At 57.1% G+C, this 21,579-nt stretch overlaps 1 protein-coding gene across 9 annotated transcripts in view; it reads left to right on the top strand.

Moving 5' to 3' along the window:
* The first annotated feature begins 8,970 nt into the window (after positions 1–8,970).
* The window catches only part of COLGALT2 (collagen beta(1-O)galactosyltransferase 2), an 81,907-nt gene continuing 69,298 nt past the window's right edge, over positions 8,971–21,579 (top strand). For 5 of the 9 annotated variants that reach the window (XR_016219431.1, XM_089311977.1, XM_089311979.1 and 2 more), the window contains exon 1: positions 9,013–9,488. Coding sequence is in view for 5 of the 9 variants with exons in the window: in XM_089311977.1 (XP_089168103.1) it covers positions 9,229–9,488 (260 nt within the window). In the remaining 4 variants the exon portion in view is untranslated. Of the gene's footprint in view, positions 9,489–21,579 lie in introns of all 9 variants that reach the window. The other 4 variants (XR_016219433.1, XR_016219434.1, XM_070055007.2 and 1 more) reach the window with 3 other exon arrangements.

Genomic DNA, 21,579 nt, shown 5'->3' with positions numbered 1-21,579 from the left:
CCAACTGTGGTGGCCATTGGAGGGTGAACCAATGGCAAAAGGAAGACGTTTCCCTCTGTCTCTCTCTCACTCTCCACTCTGCCTCTCAAAAAAAAAAAAAAAAGTCAAATGGAAATTCTGGAACTTAAAATTATGATTTCAGAAGAAAAACATCTCACGGTTTGAGGAAAAATCAAGTGAACTTGAAGGCAGAGAAACAGGAAATTTCCAACATGCACAACAAAAACTGCTTTCAAAAAATGAGCAGAGCATCATTAAGGTACAATGTCAGACAACCTAGCATACATCCAAATGGAAAACAGGAGGAGAAAGAACGGGGCAGGGGGGAATAAACCTGAAGAAACAATGGCAAAAATCTCCCTAAACTTGGTGAAAGACAGACATTCGCTAATTCTAAATGCGAAATGAATACCAACTAAAATAAAGGAGTGCACAGTGTAGTCAGACTGTTGGAAGATAGAAGCTTGAATACACCGAAGATGTCCGTCCATTCTTTCTTACTTTTCTGTGCTTTTTTAAAAAGTTTTATTTATTTGAAAGGCAGAGCAACAGAAAGCTCTTCCGTCAGCTGGTTCCCTGTCTAAATGCCCACAACATCCAGGGACAGACCAGGCTGCAGCCAGGAGCTCCAGTTCTCCCACACGGGCGGCGGGGACCCAAGTACTTAACTGAACGTCACATGCTGCCTCTGAGTGCACTTTAGCAGAAAACTGGGCAGGAAGCCAGAGTGGGCCTCCAGCCGGGTGCCCTGATCCGGGGGCAGGTGTTCAAGGGGTTCTGAACCGCTGTGCCACAGTGCCCACCCACATCTGTTACTGAACGCAATGTGAAGCCATGGCAATTTGCAAATTTCCCTGGCATGTGTTACGTTGGACTGCAGTCATTAAACTCTGTCTCTCCAAAGCAGCTACTAATCCCCAAGAAGCAGATAGTACCAAAATTAGTAGGTCCACCGAAGCGCGAAATACTGAGATGAGTCCAGATGATTCTGAGTAAATCACACTGACCCCAAAGACCCAAGTCAGCTCATGTGATGGTATTTACAGAAGCATTAAGAGCATTTTCTTGCAAATCTGAGAGAACATTTTATAAATCAGCACAGAGATCTAATAGGATTAGGTGCTATTTGAAAAAGGAACAACATCTGCAAGGGAAGATTTTCAACTTAAGGAGAAAAAGGGAGGCTGGTAGAGAACCTAGGAGGATGAAGACAGATTCATGAGCAAAAAGCGACAGATGAGTGCCGTTCTTTGACAATAGATTTTCTGTTGTTTGGAAAAAGCATGATACATTAAACAGGAATCTTAGCCACTTCTCACTTTTAATGTCACTTTAAAAAAATGTATTTGAAAGGCAGAGTTACAGAGAGGGAGAGATATCTTCCATCTGGGTGTCCCACATGGATGCAGGGGCGCAGGGCTTTGGGCCGTTTGTTGCCTTCCCAGGAGTATTAACAGGGAGCTTGATCAGAAGTGGAGTAGCCAGGCCTCTAACCGGCTCCCCTATGGGATGCCAACATTGCAGGCTGTGGCTTAACACCCTCAGCACAGCGCCAGTCCCCAGTGTTCCCTTAAAGAGTTGAAGAACAAAGATTATCTCCTGGCTTCTGTGTTGAGCACTGGAAACCGTATTTGGTATTTAGAGTGGCTAATCATGAACACCGAGGGTTTGGGAGCGCTTCGACAACCTGGTATTTTAAGGACAGAGCACAGCAGCTGTGTGGCACTGGAGTGGAGTCTAATGCAGGATGGAGTTTCAGCTTCTCGTAGCCGGCAGGTTTCCCCTCTTGTGAATGCTCCTGCAGTTCGCTGTATTAGAGAGCCACAGGAGCTAGAAAAAGGAGCGGGTTGGTGACCATCGGTGAAGTCCCCTGAGGGTGCTCTGTTCAGTTAAGCTCAACGTAACCCAGCACTCGCTGTGCTGATTTCCCAGTGTGATACCCTGCCAGCCCATTTCATGCCTTTAAAAACATCCGTAATGTCCAGGCAGAGGCATGATAATGCACAGGGAGCCTCAAGAGGGAAAAGCAGGCATTGAATTGTGATGCAGATCTTTAGTGTGTTATGAGAAAAAAAAAAAAGAAAGAAAGAAAAGGCTTTTCTGCAGGATCACATAAGACAGTGATCCAAAACTGAAACATGTAGGCGGGACCCAGATCAGTTTTTCATTAAGTGGTTGTAAAATTCTTCATATACAGCTTCTCCCTTTTCTGATACACAAAGCATGCAGTTTTTCATTTTCTGTGTTTCAAGTGTAGATGTGCTGTTGATACTTTCAGTAAAACACAAACTGATATTTTGCTGCTCCTATGTTGTGGGCACGTAGGGGATGTCCATCATATGGAAAAGAACTTGGAATAACTTCAATTATGTTCTCTACATTTTTTCAACAAAGTTGAGAGTGCAATCCAAATTCCCCATTATTTAATGTATTTAATTTTTAAAGGACTGCCTACATTTGAAACAAAACAACAATGTTTTAGGATAAAGACAAGCAGGATCTTTATGGAGAACATTAGGAGTGTTTTTCAAGGTTATTAGAAAAGACCAAAATTAATACATTGACAAGCAGGAGAGATTCAATATTGTAAACTTGGCGATTTCCTCCCAACCTGAGCTATAAATCCTAGCAATCCTAATCCCCATAGGGATTTTGCTAATACTTGATAAGATGGTCCTGAAATGTGGGCATTAGGGGCCAAAGATCACCAAGACCCTTCTGATGAGCAAACGTCTGAATTGACAGTAGGTGTTGGGGCCGGCACAGGGAACTAACCCAGGGAACAAAATAGGGACCGAGGTACAGACTCACGCACATCGGACAGAAGCGACGCTGCAGGTGTGGGCTGGCAAGGGAAGGAGAGAGGATTTGACAAAAGGCAGAAGCAGAGAGACCTCTGAACTTTAAGGCAAAATAGAAAAGAATGCTACTCCAAGACAAGCACTCAGAACACAAGCCATATGAAACTCAGTTTGATGAAGTTGACTACAAGTAAGAATTCCGGACACGGAGAAAGGAAAAGGCTATGGATCTGGAGACAGGATCCGCAGCATGTAATTAAAGGAAGAGATACACAGGGTGGTACAGAGTTCCTAAAAATCGATTAGGAAACAAAACCCTTCTTAAGGGGAAAACAGGACTAAACGGGGGAAGACGTCAGTATCCAGCAAGCACGCACTGGGGCTGTGCCACGCTGGCTGAGAGAAAACAAAAACCGAGCTCAGAGGTGGTGCTGCCCACTCAGCAGTCAGAGAAAAAGCTACGAGCGACTGAAAAGCTGAGCAGAGGAAAAAGGTCCAAATCCTAGGACCCAACAATTCTACTCGCAGCAATGCATCCTAGAGCAACATTTTAAAAATAAAAATAGGGGCCGGCGCTGTGGCGTAGCGGGTAAAGCCTCCGGCTGCAGTGCCAGCATCCCATAGGGGCTGTTCCACTTCCAATCCAGCTCTGCTATGGCCTGGGAAAGCGGTGGAGGATGGCCCAAGTGCTTGGGCCCCTGCACCTGCGTGGGAGACCCGGAGGAATCTCCTGGCTTCGGATGGGCTGAGCTCCGGCTGTTGCAGCCAATTGGGGAGCGAAACAAAGGATGAAGACTCTCTCTCTCTCTCTCTCTCTCTCTCTCTCTCTCTCTCTGTCTCTAACTCTGACTTTCAAATAAATAAATAAATCTTTAAACAAATAAAAAGAGTGCCAATATCTATTGGTGATTGTGAGATAAATTGAGGGTTGGATACAGTTTATATATGGCTAGCTTCAATCAACAACTTGAATGAATTTCAAAAATTCACAATCAAAAATGTTAGTCACAGAAGAATTTATAAGGTATGAATTCATTTATATGAAATTCAAATATAGCAGCACTTTTTATAATACCCTCAACATGGAAACAACCCAGAAGTCCATCAGCTAATGAATGTATAAACAGAATGTTTTGTGTCCATATAGTGGAATATTGTTCAAGAAGAAAAGGATTAAAAAGCACTGACGCATGCTATGACATGGGTGAAACTTTAAAATATTAGAAGATCACTTATAATTCTATTCACGAGAAATGTCTGAGATAGGCAACTCTGTGGAAGAGAAAGCTGGCCAATCGTGTCCGAGGCCCAAGAGCTGGGCGAATGGAGAGAGACTCCTGATGAGCACAGGTTTCGGGTACTAAAATCGACTGTGGTGACATTCACATGCAGCGTGAAGATACTAAAAGCATGGAATTATACACTTCAGATCAGTAAACCGCGGGCAAAACAACCATCTAGGAAATGTATCGGTCAAGATTCTGTCGCTCCCCCTCTTCATGGAGGAACGACACTAAGCCCTGCCTAGGCTTCATATCCGAGTCACGGCACCATTATGTCGCTCCCCCTCTTCGTGGAGGAACGACACAGGACCCTGCGCTGTTCTTTCGTCTGCTCGGCCCTCCCCGGGTTTGCTGCTGGTTCTTCCCAGGTTGGCTACCGTCCCTCCACCTCCGTGGAAGGGTGGTTCCCCCTGCCACTTTCCCCACTTCAGCGGGGGAGTGGCACACCGCCGGCCGGCTCTCTCGGGGGCTGCACAGGTGTTCCCCTTAGATGTTCCTGGTGCATGCCGTCTCTTTCCTCCTTTATAGTCCTCTTCCACCAATCCCAACTCTGCTACCCACACGCCGAGTACGCTGCTCTCCTCCAATCAGGAGCAGGTCCCACAGTTTATTGGTTGAACTGGAGGCAGCTGTGTAGAAGCTGTTTCTCCCTTCTCAGCGCCATATTGTGGGAGAGCAGATGCATAGAATAAGTCTTAATTCCAGTAACTTAGTCTAGTCCGAGTTGCTCCCAGTTGCTCCCCACAGATCCCCCTTTCTTTTTATTTTTGGCGTTGATACGCGCCTGTCTTCGGTGCCCTGCGGCACACACTCTGCTCTGCTTGCTAGAGTTGCCCACAGGTTCTTACAAGTCCTATCAATCAGGCAAACCGAATCCGGGTCCTCTCTTCGTCATGTTGTGAGGAGGTTTTTAGGCGCTGATGCATGCCTGTGTTCGGTGCCCTGCAGCGCATGCTCTGCTCTGCCTGCAGGTGCTTACAAGCCCTGGCAATCAGGCAAACCGAATCCAAGCCTTCTCATTGCCGTATTGTGGGGAGACTTATTGGTGTTGATAACGTGCCTGTCTTCGGTGACCTGCGGTGCATAAGCTGCTAGCCGCCCGCAGGTGCTCATCGCCTCACTAATCAGGCAGACCGAATCCAAGCTCTCTCATTGCCATGTTGTGGGGAGGCCTTTCTATTTCTCTATTTCTCTATCTCCGGGCATTCCTATTTCTCCCATTTTACTTCTATCTTCCAGCATTCCTATTTCTCTCATTTTACTTCTAAACTTCTGTTTCTCTTATCTCTGCGGCTTCCCGGCGCCCGCCCCGAGGCTGCTTCTCGGCACCTCGCCCCGCGGCAGCTTCACGGCTCTGCGCGGCTTCCCGGCGCCTCGCCCCGCCGGCGGGCTCTCCACGCCCCTTCGCGTCCGCACCAGGGCCTCTCGCCAGCCCCGCGTTCCCTATCTATTCACGCCCCGTGCTCTCTCTGCACACGGCGGCTTCCACGAGTCACACAGTGTAGCTTACGTCTCCGCCACTAGCATTCAATCCAAGTTCCCCGGACTAACCTGGTGAATTCCAACCTGGCGGCCCACGTCTCTGCGTCTGGTTCCAGATCTTCGCCTCTTGCTCCCCGGGGTGACTTGAAGAATTCCAAGGTGGCTTACGTTTCCGCCTTGGCTTGCACTCGCGGCTTCATCCTCCCTAACATTTTTCTCTACCCGGTATGTTTCCCTAAGTTTTCTTCCAACAATATTCCTCCCTCATTTCTCCTGGCCTCTCCCCATAGTCCGTATCCAAGTCTAAGTTTCTTATAGGTTTCACTTTCACTTTCAACCTGCAGTCCGTATCTGAGTCTAAGTTTCTTCTTGCTTTCACTTTAAATCCTAACTTCTTTCCCACAGTCCGTATCCGAGTCTATGCCTAGGCTTTCAATAGCTTCTTCTGGCACCTTTTTCGTCCGGCTTTTCCCTAGGCTGTTTGCTAGTCTCTCTCTCCGGTATTTTCCCATTTCTTCCCGCTTCTTCCCTCCTAAGTTTCCTATCCGAGTCACGGCACCATTATGTTGTAGGACCCCAAAAGCGGTGTCCTCTTGTGACGACCCCAGAAACACAGACTCCAGACCAGACGATGCAATAGAGCAGGAGGTAAATTTTTTTATTTCATTTGCGCAAATGGGCCCCCTACTGCTGCAAACAGCAAGCAAGTGAGAGGAGCCCCGAGCAGCTATCTTCTACAGCTTTTATAAGGCAAAACCACAGAATTAACATATTAAAGACTGGCATAAGTTCATTGGATAATTTTCAGTAGCGGGCCTTTTATGGCAGTCTGAAGTGCTAATGTCGGTGGAAAAGTACTAGGTCAAAGGGATACATTAGGGGAGGGGGTTTCTAGAAGACAGGAGTAGGTTGCTACATGCCTTGTAACTTTCTTAGTTAACCTTGAGCAAGAGGAAGGAAGGGGGTTTTATCTATAAGGCAGGTGTTCTGCGTATCTCTGGTCAGTAGCTGACTGCTTTCTCTGTGAACCGGTTTACTCCCCATTTTCCAAGGCCGTCTCTGGAACAGTTTGTCTCAGGAGTCTTATTATTTTATTTCTAAGAGGCTATTTTTATGGTGGCTCACAGCCGCCTCTTTCAATGTCGCTCCCCGTCTTCGTGGAGGAACGACACAGGACCCTGCGCTGTTCTTTCATCTGCTCGGCCCTTCCCGGGTTTGCTGCTGGTTCTTCCCGGGTTGGCTGCTGGTCCTTCCCGGGTTGTCTGCTGGTCCTTCCCGGGTTGGCTACCGTCCCTTCCACCTCCGTGGAAGGGCGGTTCCCCCTGCCACATTCCCCACTTCCGCGGGGGAGCGGCACACCGCCGGCCGGCTCTCTCAGGGGCTGCACAGGTGTCCCCCTTAGATGTTCCCCTTAGATGTTCCTGGTGCATGTCGTCTCTCTCCTCCTTTATAGTCCTCTTCCGCCAATCCCAACTCTGCTACCCACACGCCGAGTACGCTGCTCTCCTCCAATCAGGAGCAGCTCCTGCAGCTTGTCAAGTTGGTGAGAGGCAGCTGGGTAGAAGCTGTTGCCTCCTCTCCCAGCGCCATATTGTGGGAGAGCAGATGCATAGAATAAGTCTTAATTCCAGTAACTTAGTCTAGTCCGAGTTGCTCCCCACAGATTCTCCCGAGAGAAAGTGCCAACGGGATGTTGGATATGCTGATTCGGTAGACAGATCACAGACATGTTTAAGGAACTGGGGCACTGGACAGCTCCACATCTGCAGGCTGGAGGCCAGAGCAGAGCTGGACCTGGGGTCTGGCGGAATTCCGTCCTCCTCAGGAGGCCTTCAGTGGACTGGACAAGGCCCAGGTTATGAAGGACAATCTGCTTTACGGATTTAAATGCTAAGCACAGCCAAAAAATTCCTCACAGCAACATCGCGACTGGTTTGACCCATCTACTGGGCTCCTGGCTAACCAAGCTGGCACACATAACAACCATCACAGGCCAATTCTGAACAATTTTAGGAGAGTGACTGACACAGGACTCGCTAGAAGATCAAGAGTCAGGACGAGAAGGGGCCCCAGGGCCCCCAAGCCAACAGTGATCACATCGGTTCCGGTCTCCTAACGTTAACTCCCTGAGAAAATGACAAATAGTAAACCAAGAACGGGGATCTTATTCGAGAGAGATGGGTGGGGCACAGAGCCAGGAGGAAGATCATCTCCACAAAACCCTGCTAATGACGCCACCCCCACACCCCTGCAGACGTGGCCAGCACGGCTCTGCTGTGCTCCCGCTAACACGGTTAACGCAGCCTCCTCTGCAAGGCGGGACCTGGAGCAGTGCACAGGGGAAGGAGACAGGCCCTCGGAAGTGAAAGTCTGACTATCAGAGAACGGGGGCAGGAGCCGGCCTGGAGGATGAAGTCACCAGCTCAGGCCCAGAGGAGGCGTGCGCCAGCCCGGGGAAGAGGAGAACTGCAGAGTGTGCTGGGCTCACCCGTTCAGAGGGGTCTTTGCCAGAACTGCCTCCGTGGAGAGGCCGGGCCACGTTGCCCTGGTGGGAGTGGGGTGGGGAGCCCTCCCCCTGCTAGAAGCAGACAAAGGTGTAAAAGGAGTGGCTGGGGTTTCACTTGAGACAGGAGCACATGGAGCGGGGCCAGGTGCAGCTTCTGTGGAGGGAGACAAAGGATGGCGACAAACCACGTGGCGTGAGCAGCCATCGCAGGCAAGGGGAGCCTGGCAGGGGTGCTGCTCAGAGGGGCACGGAGGGGACGGTCATCTAAGGTCATCTAAGGGGTGGTGGCGGAGGGAGAGCAGCCACGTCGTCAACAGCTGGCGACAAGGACAGCCGGGCAGAGTCACAGCCAGTTGGGGCTGGCCGCGGCGCCTCCTGGAGCAAAGGTCGAGGCCCCACGTCCTGTCCCGGGTCACTCTGTGTCCACGCTGTTGCCAGAGTGTCCTACGGGTGCCTCGGCTTCTCCTGCCCCTTCTTGCTCACCCCCCTCCTCGCCTGCAGCGCTGTGAGCTTTCCTGTCTCGTTCCTCTGCCAGCTTTGTTAGCGGAGCGAGAACACCATCTCAGGGCACCTGGCTCACCGGCCGTCCCGCGGGACAGCCGGGCACACCGAGACTGCCCCCAGCCCCGCAAGGAGCCACCGGGCTGGAAAGTCCTGCACGCCCTGGAACGTGGTGTCGGCGGTGTCTCGGCGGCCGGGAGTGAACTTGGGGGTGGGGGGAGGCTGAGTGCAGGGGAAACGCAGCCCTCCCAGGTGGCCGGGACGGTGACTTTCCATCCCCTCTCGCCGTCAATAGGTGCATTATGCAAACCCGGGCACATTGCATCACGGCGCAGGACTTCAGACTGCGGTCTGCGAAGCAGAATAAATTTTCTCGGGTTGTAGCGCTGTGTACACACGCGCGCCTGCACACGCCCATTGGCCGGCGCGGCCACACCTCACAGCTCGGCGGGAGCCGCAGCCCTGGGCAGTGCGAGCAGAGTCTGGACCGCAGCCCGGGCGCCACTGCCTGCGAGCCCCAGGCGCGCGGAGAGCCCGCGGCAGCGTCGTGGGAGCCGCGGGTGCAGCCGGCACGCAGCGGGGACCCAGGCGCAGCCCGGACGCAGTAGGGACCAGCGCGCAGCCCCTCGCTGCCGGAGCCGCCTCCGCGCCGATCATGGCCGCGCGCCCCGCCGCCCTCGCCTGCTCGCTGCTGCTCCTGACCTCGGCCCTGCTCCGCGGCGGCTGCCGCGCGCGCTTCACCGCTGAGCCAGACCCGGAGGACGACGACGAGGGCTCGGGGCCGTTCCCCGAGTCGCCGCTGCAGAGACCCACGGTGCTCGTGGCCATCCTCGCCCGCAACGCGGCGCGCGCGCTGCCCACCTTCCTGGGCTGCCTGGAGCGGCTGGACTACCCCAAGAGCCGGATGGCCGTGTGGTGAGCGCACCGCGCCTCGCGGCGCTGGGGGTTCCCCGCGGGGTTCCCTGCCCCCACCTCCTCTGGCTGCAGGGCTGCCCCTGTCCCCACCGCCGCCCCTGGCCCGCCGGCGAGAGCCTGGGTCCTCCAGACGCGACGCGTGGAGCCGGACTGCGGCAGGGGCCGTGGAGAGCGCGGCGCTCGGACTCCCAGTCCGGCTCCTGCACCCGCCTCCGAGGCTGGAGCCGCAGCCCCTGGTTCTCCCCGTGGGCCAGGACGTGCCACAGGGCCGTGTCCCCCTCCCACAACTGCACCGCACCGCCGGTGGGCCCCGGGGTCTGCGTCCTGGGGCGCCACAGTCGCGCCCTGTCCTCCGGGAACAGACCCTGTGTCCCCACACCGGGGGAGGGCCCAGGGCCGTGAGTGCCCCACCTGTGGCGCGCATCTTTGGTCAACATAGGTGTCCAGGCTCGCTCCGAGGCCTGGGGAGCCCCAGGAGGGACACGTGCACAGGGAACCCCTAGTCCCTGGGGACGAGTGGCCTGGGTCCCTGTGAGGCAGCTTCTGTCTCACTTGGACTGGGGGTGCGTGCTCAGACTGCACACACTCTGACCACAGCTGGCCAGAGACCCTGCAGGGCACAGGCGCGGGGAGGGGCGGCGACGAGGCGGGCGCCCCCGGGGAGGCCTGTGCGGGCAGGGGGAGCGGCACATTCCGGTCTTAAACAAGGCAGGAAGGTTCCTAAGCACTTGCAGCCGGAAGGAAAGTCCCCAAACCCGGGTTCTCGCAGCTGCTTCGCGGGGGCTGTGCAGCTCCGAACGCCCCTGCGGTTGCCCCGTTCAGGTTCAGCTGAGGCTCCGGGGAGGCTCTGAGGTCCTCGTCTGTGCAGGGGGAGCCCAGACAGCCCTTCCAAGCCCCAGAGTGGCAGGGGCGGGAGGTGCAGTGGGCCGAGCTGGCCACGCAGCCACAGAATGCCGCCAGGACCTGCGGCCTGAGGCCGGTTGTGTGGGCTCTGGGGCATGGGTTGAATCGACCTCAAAAATGCCTCCCTTCGCCTGCACTGTGCTGGGATCTCTGGCCCAGCTCTGCTCCCAGCTGGGCTGGGGTCCCCACCCTCGGCCGTCATGGCCCCGTGGAAGGCGGAGGAGACCTCCTGGGGAAGGCCTGGCCCCTGCCTTGGCGCGGAGACTCCCTCGGGAAGTCTGGATTCTGACACCTGTGTGATCCGCTAAGTCGCGCACATGAGTGAGGTTCTGCTCATCCTTCATGGCGTGCAAATACCGTCATCAACCCCGGTACTTCCGCGGGGCCTCACTGCCAGCCCCCAGAGCAGTCAGCCCGCTTCCATCTCACAGAAGACGACACCGTGCCCCAGTGACCTTCAGGAGGTCATGCACACCTGTTTGTTAGCCCCATAAACACTCACTTAAGAGCCCATGTCTCTTCTGGTTTAGGCTTCGTAAGGATCCCGTCAGGAGTGCACTGTTTGTTAAACCCACTCATGGACAGGCGACCTGAGCGACAGAGACAGTGTCCACGCCTGCTCCCAGGGGCCATGTTCTGAGATCCGTGCAGGGTTACAGTAACCAGAGTAAGGTGTGGCTCCTGACACACGCGTGTGGCTCCTCCTTGGACGGCGAGGGCAATCGGAACAGCCTGCAGAACTGTGGGGCCACGAAGGACCCCACAGGGCTGACGTTAACAGGAACTGAGTTTGGAAGGAGGTATAGCAATCACCTAAAACCTGGGGAGGAAAGAAGGTTCCAGACAGAGGGAGCAGCCAGGCAGAAGAGGTGCTGGGGCAGGCACCAGCGTTCCCTCCGGGGATGGAAGCAGGTGGCAGAGCCAGTGGCTGAGTGCCAGGCCCCTGTGCTGTCCCCAGGCCCCTGAAAGCCCTGACTTCCAGACTGGCCCTGGGGAGTTTGGGACGGGACAGCCAGAAGGGCTTCTGCCCACCACTTGTTTCTGGTCCCCAGAATCTATTCCGTATTCTGTGAGGTCCACTGGTGTCCACTCTGCGAGCCCAGCACCGCCCGTGTCAAAACTGGCTGGTGGCGGGGAGTCTGTCTGGGGTGCCGCCTCCGCCGAGCCCTCTCTCAGGGATGCAGACGCATAGCCACTCTTCTCACACACCTGTCTACCTCCGCCAGGTGCTCCGGGCGTCTGATGAGTCTGCCTCCCCGGGTCAGGGGCCATGGAGGGTCTGGCCCGCCCACCACAGGCTTCCTGGGACGGGCTGCGGTTCCTCACCTGGGGCTCGGCACCTGCTCTGATTGGCACAGTGAGAGCCATCGGGCAAGTGGACACAGTTGTCCCAGGCAGCATCAAGTTTACTCAGATTGGATCAGATAGGGAGTGTTTATATTCTAGAGATGCAGGCTCCTGTCCCATTTGCCTGTCTGCTCTCCAAACCCACCAAGTGAATTGTTGTCCGCAAGTTTCATGACTGTGATGAGCAACCCAGGAATCCGTTCCCTGCTCCAGATAGAGCGGGAGCGGAGTTCATGAGGCTCCGTCTGTGCCAAGACCAAGGTCCCGCCAGGCACTGGGGCGTGTGATGGTGCCATGGCTTGTTGCCTAGGCTTCCTGGGTTTCCCTGTAAGTTAGTGGCGCCAGGGATGGTGGCCTCAGCATCTGAGGGAAGGCTGACCTCAGCCCCTTCCCAACGTGTGATTAGGGAAGCAGGGCCACGTCCCATGGCAGGACAAACAGAGCCTGCACAGAGGAGCCCAGGGGCCCCGGGAGGCCTTCAGCTGGTCACTTGGAGCCTGCTGCTGCTTGTGGGGAGACTGTGGGGGTCCAGAGTCCGTGCCGAGCCCCAGGCGGTCACTGCCGTGTCATGACAGAGCCTCCTGGGCACCTCGGGTGGTGGTTCTGTAAGGGGAGGTGCCTTCTGGACTCCTCAGCAGAGAGAGGAGCCGGGTGGCAGGGACGGCGCGAGCTGCGACTCAGCACAGCTTTGTCTCTGCGTTGTCCGGGACCGCGCCAGTGTGTCCCCTTCTCACGCCTGGCCAGTGGCGTCTTGGTGGCTGTTGAACTATGCGCTGTTATAAGTACATCTATAGAGCGTTCCGAGCCACGGGTCCTGGAGGGTCAGCACCAGCGGCGAGAGGGAGGCCAGGGTCGGTGGCTCCGATCTCGGCGCCCTCCCCGTGGGCAGCAGCGTCAGCTCCGGGCCCGTGAGTCCCCTTCTCAGCATCGGTCTGCTCTCCGCCCGCTGCCCACCCGTCCTGATTCCTAGCCTGGTGGGTTAGCACTGAGAGAGGGGTGTGCCCAGGACACAGATCTCCTGGGGGCCCCGGGCCCGCGCCAGGAAGCCCGAGCTCGGACGCAGCTTCCTCATCTCCCTCGGCCACTGTAACGGCTGAGTGAGACCAGAGCACCGCCGTGTCTCACGTAACCGCCACACTTTGACTGCGCATCCCCAAGGCCCTGTGTCGCAAGGTCTTCAGTGCCGTAGGCCGAGACGCAGGACCTGGAAGGGGTGACTGGGTACTGAGGACTCTGTCCTGCGCGGATTAACTAGTATTAACACCAGTATTAACGCCATTAACACCAGCATTAATGCCATCAACACCAGTATTAATGCCATTAACACCGGCATTAACACCAGCATTAGCCATTAACACCAGCATTAACGCCATTAACACCAGCATTAACGCCATCAACACCAGTATTAATGCCATTAACACCAGCATTAACGCCATTAACACCAGCATTAACGCCATTAACACCAGCATTAACACCAGCATTAACCATTATTAACACCAGCATTAACGCCATCAACACCAGTATTAATGCCATTAACACCGGCATTAACACCAGCATTAGCCATTATTAACACCAGCATTAACGCCATTAACACCAGTATTAACTCCAGTATCAACACCAGTATCAACACCATTACTAACACCAACACTAATGCCAGTGTTAATGCCATTATCAACACCAGCATTAACATCAGTATTAATGCCATTAACGCCAGTATCAACGCCATTATCCACACCAGTATTAACTCCATTAATAACACCAGTATTAACACCATTATTAACACCAGTATCAACGCCATTATCCACACCAATATCAACGCCATTATCCACACCAGGATTAACACCAGTATTAACACCAGTATCAACGCCATTATCCACACCAGCATTAATGCCATTAATAACACCAGGATTAACACCAGTATAACCCCATTAATAACACCAGTATTAACTCCATTAATAACACCAGTATCAACGCCATCATCAACACCAGGAGTAACGCCGTCTCTAACGCCAGCGTTAACGCCATTGTTAACACCACCGTTAAGCCAGTGCTGTGGAAGCAGGGTCCTGATGGAGGCAGCGGGCTGCTGAGGGCAGGCTGGGGGCACCCCCTCCCCACACCCACTGCTTCTCACCGCCCGGCTCGTGCCCTCCTGCCCTTCAGTCGTGGGTGAGCACAAGGCCCTGGTCAGACGCGGGCCCCTCAACCTCGGGTTTCAGCCCCCAGCCTCGGGTCTGTGTCCCAGCCGCACAGACGCCGCCCCGGCCATGCACGCCCCCAGTGTGGAGGCTGCCTTTGCCCTTGGCCCCGTCCCCTTTCCTTTCTCTTTCAAGATGAAGGTTGCAAAATGGTCAGAAGGAGCCCCGCTTCGTTCTCTTTCTTGTCAGCACCGCGCTGAGTGCCGCTTACGGGGACCGGGTTCTAAACGCTGGGTGTGACGACGGGCCACGCCTGGGCAGGGGCCCTTGCGTCCTGGAGAGGGAGGGAAGGAGGTGTGGACAGCCTGCCTGAGCTCCCCAGGCTGCAGCGTGGTGCAGCCACGCCGTGACCCGCGGCCAGTGTTGCAGCCGAGTGCAGGTGGCCCGTCCTGGGCTTCGCTCCTGCCACTTGACGGGAGGGGCGCGCTGCCGAGTGAGTGAGGAGGCTGCGAGTGCGAGTGTTCCCCTGCACCGTCCCGGTCGGCTGGTCGGGGCTGCGGCACTGAAGCAGAGAGGAGCCGGCAGCTGCGCTGGGCTCACGGCGACCCGGCGCCGGAGCTCCTGGGCTGCCGTCGGCGGCAGATGCTTCCAGCAGCACTGTCCGGAGCGGGGCAGCTCGTCTGGGGTTCGTGTGGGGCAGCGGAGGGTCGGTTTCCATCCTCTCAAGCCAGTGGTCGTGGATTTGTTGTCTCTGAAGCTCAGCTTTCTTCCCAGTGATTGGGAAACCAGCCGTCCTCCCCCACCCTGTCACTGCAAACACAGCTGGATCTCAGCATCGTGCGTTTCCTATGGGTGACCCAGCAGGCGTGTGGCACAGAGGTTGGGACACCATATCCCGTATAGAAGGTGTGGGTGTGTGTCTTGGCTCTGCCGCTGTCCCCGGCCTCCTGCCGCCGCACTCCTGGGGAAGCAGAAGCTGATGATGGTCAAGTCCTGGTCAAGATCTGGTTGGGTTTGCAGCTCCTGCTCTGAGCTGCCCGGTTCCAGCTAATGCAGGTATTTAGGTGGTATTGAGTGGAAGATCTCCTTCTGTGTCTGTCTCTCAAATAAAATAGGTAAGTCAGTAAACACACACGCAGGGTGGGTCCCTGCGTTGTCCCCGTTCTGGTTTATGGAGACCCATGGATAGGGAACCTAAAGCAATGGGCAGCTAATGGATTTTTCTTTGCCCAGTAAATGACACAGCAAGTGTTGGAACGAGTTGGCTGATTTCTAGGCTGTGAATCCTGGGTGCTGTTTTGAAGTTGGTCGTTCACCACAGGTTTCTGCCTGGCTGGGGGAGTGCGTCTGCTATTCCAGGCAGACTGGCTTTCACAGACTTGCCCTCAGCTCCTCGGCCCGAGGATTCGGCCTCTGGCGGTGGCCCTGCTCGTCTGCCTCTGTGATGTGGGGGTGAACAATGGGCGCTTTGTGGCCGGGAGGGCTGCTGCTTGTGGCTCCGCCCCTTTCCCAACACTTGGCCGCGCACAGGCAGCGTGGCTGCGCGGCGCGGAAGACGAGGCCCATAATCGGGCTGAGAGGGGCTGCGGTGGGCCGTCAGAAGGCTCTCCCTGCACCTTTCCTCCTGTAGCACAACCTGGAGAAAGCAGGGCGTGAGACCCTTCCCCAGGGTTCGCGTCGTGGCTCAACCCCCCCCCCCCGAAGTTACAGCGTGCAAATGCTGCGCGTCCTCAGTTTTTATTCCAAGCAGGCGACTTTCCCACTCGTGCACCCTGACGTGGTTAAAATGGCTCGGAAGTTGTTGATTTAAACAAATTCAACCCCCTCAGGGCCCTCTATTTAATAGTAGATTTATTTAATAGTAGCTTAATTATTGTAGGGATTTCCCTTGCGGACTTTTTGCTTCTTAAATTGAAAAATGTTACGCCCTCATCGTAAAACGTGGAGCAGGGGAGTGGGAGAACAAGAGCGTGCAAACCGTCCCTCCACGCTGCCTGCCGGAGACCCGAGGTCACGGGTTCTCGCAGGCCTCCCACGCATCACTTCAATCCGTTCCAGCCCAGCTCAGATGCGTGCGTTGTGCGTGGCTGCTCCGCACCAGCGGGACATCCTAAAACCCACCTCCCAGAGAGGCCCCTCCACGCCTTCACTCCTCAGCGGTCCCAGTCCTTGTCCCGGTCCCCCAGGGGAGTGGCGGGAAGCCTTGCTCCGTCAGCCCTGACTCCCGAGCCGGAGCTGGGGTGGACCAAGGCGCTCCCGGCGCCAGCACCTCTGAACACCTGCTCCGAGAAGCTTGTTCCGGTGCAGAACCACGCTGAATTCCACGCATAGTTTTTAAATGCTACACATCTTCTGGGAACTTTCTGAGGCACCCTCACATGTAATCTCAACCCTTCCTGTTACTGCTAAGCGCACGGGGATTCTTTGCTGATTTCGTAGCACCGCGAAGAAAGTCAAGCTACGTGTACTGCGCTGTGCGCGGCTTAAGAATCTGAAGTGGAAGAAATGAGTTCCTGGTATTGCTTTGTCTTCAAAAAGCCCCCACATCCCTGTGCCTTGTTCTGCAAACGCTGCCAGCCACCTGCGCCCGCGCCCGGGCGGCACAGCGGAGGGCAGCCTCACTTGAGGCCTCTCTGGAAGTGCCCGCCCCCTTCTCTTGTCCTTGGCTCGCTGGCCCTCAGCCCATTAAAAGCAAAACAAAGCAAAACAAACAACCAAAAAGCTTTGACGAAGTGTAATCTGCGGAAAGTGCATGGAGCTCTGCGGATCGTGAACGTATGGCTTGGAAACTTTCACCAACGAGTCACGGCTTTAACCAGCTCCTGCGGCTGTGTCAGCCGCTGCCCCGGCCTTGTGCAGGCAGCCGGCTCGCACAGTTAGCGCTGTGCCCCGGGGCCCCAGCAGAAAGCTCGTTAGAGCCGGCCGGTTGGCAAGGTGCCAGCGGTGACGGCGTGGCGAGAGGACCCGGCTGGGTTACCTTCCCCTCGGCTCTCCGTTCCTCGGGTCGGGGCAGCTGTGTGTTCCTGTTGATTGAAACACCGTAGCGCGGCTGTAGGGAATGTGGGCAGCCCACTGCTATCCAGACCGGAGCCCTCAAACAACGGCCCTGGGCTGTGCGCCCGTGAGCACGGCCTGGGGCGGGCGCGGCGGCAGCGGCTCCTCGGGCTCCTTGCCAGCACCGCAGGGGGCTGTGTTCCAGGAGGCCCCGTGCTCCCGCGCCCGCGCTGGCTATGTCTTGGGCAGGAGTCGGTTCTCTCCGGCCCCCTACTTTTTCTGAGAGAGATGGCAGATGTTCTGGGAACCCGGGAGGGCAGAGGGCGGCGGCGTCTCTGCTGCGAGGAGGAATGCCCCAACAGGCCAGGGTGGCCTCTCCCTGAGGGCAGAGGGAGGCCAGGACCCCTGCTTCTCAGGGCCTGGGGGAGGGCAGACTTCTCTGCGAACTACAGTGGCGCTTGGATTCCTGGGGTCGCTGCGCACTCCTGATGCAGGCGGCGCTGCTGGTCGCCTGCCAGCCCCATAATCCCACCGGAGCTGCACACACCGCGGGGACTGTGGTCGGACCGCCAGGGCCCAGGGACTCCTGCTCTCCAGGCATGGCTACAGGCTGCAGCAGCCCTGTGTGCGGCCCCCCGCCGGGCCCCCGCTGGCAAAGCCCCGAGCCCAGGAGACCGCCCAAGGCCACGCAGGCTTGTGTGCAGCTGGCCTGCACGGCTGGGCTGCCAGGATGCTGAAACATTCCAGAAAATTACGGGTCTCCCCTCTGCTTCCCTCGTCTCGCTGTGCCCGGAGGTCTCCTGGAAACTCGGGTTCCTTCCTGGTGTTCCCTCCAGCAAGGCGCGCGTGGGCGTCCGAGCGAGCAGGTCGGAGACGTGGGTGCACCCTGGGATTGATTTGGCCATCAGAGATCACCTAGGTGGACAAAGCCCAGGGTGGCCTGAGGGGGGCTGACCCCATCAGTGGAGGAGAGGCCGGGACTCTGTTCAAGCAGCCTCTTCCGCCCGCTCAGCCTCAGCTGTGAGCCGCTGCCGCGCCCCAGGCCTGCGTCCCCACCTGTTCCGGACTCACGACGCAGGATTTTGGACGCTCCCTTTCCATTCTGCTGAGCGAGGCCGGTTCTGAGCTCGTGGCCGCCGCACGGGGTCGTGCTCTATGAGCCCACGGCGAGCAGGTTCTCAGCCGCACCCCGTTTTCCTGGTCCTTGGGGGGCGGGGCTGCCAGACGCTGCGTAGTAGTCGTGGTCAAGGTCCTGAGTCTGTTTTCTTCTTTTTTTATTTTTATTTTTTGACAGGCAGAGTGGACAGTGAGAGAGAGAGACAGAGAGAAAGGTCTTCCTTTGCCGTTGGTTCACCCTCCAGTGGCTGCCGTGGCCGGCGCACCGCGCTGATCTGAAGCCAGGAGCCAGGTGCTTCTCCTGGTCTCCCATGCAGGTGCAGGGCCCAAGCACTTGGGCCATCCTCCACTGCCTTCCAGGGCCACAGCAGAGAGCTGGACTGGAAGAGGGGCAACTGGGACAGAATCCAGTGCCCCAACCAGGACTAGAACCCAGTGTGCCGGCACCACAAGGCGGAGGATTAGCCTAGTGAGCCGCGGCGCCGGCCTGTTTTCTTCTTAATCCTTTCCACCGGCTACTGCTCAGCAGGTCCCCCAAGACTGACAGGGACGGCAGGGGGAGGGGCCGGGGGCAGGCGCCTCTCGCCCATTGTCCTGCTGCCCAGACATCACGGATGTGTGGAAGGACTGGGAGTTGCCATGCACAGGTCACGGGGAGCAGGTCTCTGGGGGTCTCTGCCCTCCCCCGATCTGAGCAGGGCGGGAGGTCTCTGGGGTCTCCTCTGGCCTGAGCCCTCTCCCCATCAAGGGGTGACCACATGGAGAGTGAGAAGTCGTTCCTCCCTCTGTGTTTATCCCAGGCATCTGTCCATGCTGCCTTTAAGAATCTGTTTCACAGGGCTCTGTGCTGTGGCTCACTTGGTTAATCCTCCGCCTGCAGCGCCGGCATCCCATATGGGCGCCAGTTCCAGTCCAGCTCTCTGCTGTGGCCCGGGAAGGCAGTGGAGGATGGCCCAAGTGCTTGGGCCCTGCACCCCATGGGAGACCAGGAGAAGCACCTGGCTCCTGCCTTCGGATCAGCGCAGCGCACCAGCCATGGCGGCCATTGCGGGGTGAACCAAGGGAAGGAAGACCTTTCTGTCTGTCTCTCTCTCACTGTCTGTAACTCTACCTGTCAAATTAAAAAAAAATTAAGAATCTGTTCTGCTACAGGCTCTCCCCAGAGGGGTCCCTGAGTGTTGTCATTTGGGAGGGGGGTGCTCGGGGTGGCCCCACTGCCAAGGGTGGCTCCGTGAGGGCAGTGTTGTGGGCACGTGCAGTGGCCCCTCGGAGGGCTGGGGTGTGGCTGCAGGGGCGGCTCTGTCCCGGCTTCCTCACATGGGCCGCGGGTGCCGCCACGTCCCCGTGCCTCCAGCCGGGCCCGGGGAGCCCAGGGCCCTTCCTGCCGTGGGCTTGGGCGCGAGGCCAGCCCTGTGCTGTGGTTTCCTGTTACACTCCGGTGCGGGGCTGGAATTTCTGATGCTGTTTTAATGGCTCTGCGGTGTCCCAACTTCTGTTCCCAGATTGGAGTAAACAGGGCCGCCTTTGTGCTGCGGCCTGGGCACGGCTTCAGAGCTTCCCGTGGGCATCGCACAGGCGGGGCACACGCCTCCTGGGCACGAGATGGCGGCGGTGCCAGCAGGTGACTGCCTGCCCCACGGCTGGGCCAGCCTTCTGTGCTCTCAGACCGAGAGGTTGCGATTAGCTTTAGCCACGTCTTCTGTGGTGATGGCCCGAGTCCCAGCAGCCCAAACTAAGGGAGCTGCTGGCGTTTGTCCTAAGAGGAAGGGACAGTAACTCTCGGACGCTGGCCGAACCCCCTGCCTGGCGAGGGGCAGATCCGGGGGTCTCCTGGGAAGCATGGACACCCCAGGCCCTCCGGCTCTGCCGCTGCGGCCAGCGTGGTGAGGCCACCCCCCGGTTCTCTGGGCATCTCACCAGATACAGGAAGCTGTTGCATTCGGTCCTCTGTGCACGGACAGCTGTGTCCTGGCACACATGGGCCTGATTTGATAACAGGTCACGTCGGCCCAGCCGCCCGTGCACCCTCGGGCCGTGCCTCGCTCTCCACGCTGCAGGAGAATCGTGTGTTGGGAGGACAGAACCCAGGTTTTGTCTCAGCTCACAGGCAAGGCTGGAAGGCGCCCAGCACACTGGCCCCGGGCACGCCAGCCCCCGTGACAGTAGGCTTCTCCCAGTGCGCTCACGGGCATCATCCGAGCCGCGCACTGCTCCACCATGACATGGTCCCGCAGGACTGCGGTAGCCGCAGCGCGAGGAACAATCCATGAAAAACGAAGCTCCTCCCTTCACGGCCGTGGGGCCGGAGTCGTGCCTGGAGCCGGCTCCCGCTCCCACTCGGGCTGGGCCGTGGTCATGCTGCCTTACCCAGCTCTCAAGCCCCGGGTCTGGGGGAGAACGGTGACTCTCATGGGCAGAAAGCTTTGGAGGTTTGCCTTCCCACAGGGACAGGAACGCCATCTTCCGGGGGCTACAGGCAGGACCACGATGAGAAGAGGCGTTCAGAGTCCGGCCAGCAGGGACACTTGCAGACCTGACGCGTGGGAAGCAGGGGCTGTGGACGTGGGGTGGGGCGTGTGGGCACGAGTGCGAGGGGCACGCGTGCCTCCTCCTGAGTGCGCACGGCCACGCCCCTGCGCTCGTCTCCCCCTCCCCTTTCTCTGGCCAAGGCAGAGACGTTGTGTGACGTCGGCCACTGTGCTGGGAAGCCGCGTGTGTGTCCACCTTCTACAGGGGCTGTGGGCCAGGCTGTGGGGCGGGTGTGTGTGACGCAGCTGTGTGGGGCGCGTCCTCGCAGTGCACCAGGGCCGGGCCGTCACCTGCAGCGCCGCCATCCCCGGGCGGCTCCCCCTGCAGGGGGTCCTCACCTCACAGGGTGCAGAGGTTTGGTCTGCAGCTGAGGTTCGGGGGCCCAGGCAGGAGCCGGCAGGGGTGGCGGCTGCGTCTCCTGATTCTGAATTTACAAGGGGGGGTCCCAAGGGTTCATGGGAAAATGTGCACTATGAGAAAACTGTGTGGATTGTAGAAAGGTTTGCACCCACATGAGTTTATCTTTTTTTTAAAAAAAGATTTATTTATTTATTTGAAAGTCAGAGTTAGACAGAGAGAGGAGAGGCAGAGTGAGAGAGAGAGAGAGAGAGAGAGAGAGGTCTTCCCTCTGCTGGTTCACTCCCCAACTGGCTGCAATGGCCGGAGCTGCACCAACCTGAAGCCAGGAGCCAGGAGCTTCTTCCGGGTCTCCCACAAGGGTGCACGGGTGCAGGGGCCCAAGGACTTGGGCCATCTACTACTGCTATTCCAGGACATAGCAGAGAGCTGGATGGGAAGAGGAGCAGCCAGGACTAGAACTGGCGCCCATATGGGATGCCGGCACTTCAGGCCAGGGCGTTAACCCCACAGCGCTGGCACCATGAGTTTATCTTTTTTTTTTTTTTTTTTTTTTTTTGACAGGCAGAGTGGACAGTGAGAGAGAGAGAGACAGAGAGAAACGTCTTCCTTTGCTCTTCACCCTCCAATGGCCTCTGCGGCCGGCGCACCGCGCTGATCCAAAGGCAGGAGCCAGGTGCTTCTCCTGGTCTCCCATGGGGTGCAGG

The sequence above is a fragment of the Oryctolagus cuniculus genome, chromosome 13, assembly GCF_051225735.1.
Source record: "Oryctolagus cuniculus isolate XC-2025 breed Fujian yellow rabbit chromosome 13, ASM5122573v1, whole genome shotgun sequence".
In the NCBI taxonomy this organism is placed as follows: Eukaryota; Metazoa; Chordata; class Mammalia; order Lagomorpha; family Leporidae; genus Oryctolagus; species Oryctolagus cuniculus.
Note: the sequence above shows the minus strand (reverse complement) of the source record. Positions and strands in the feature narration are given on the sequence as shown.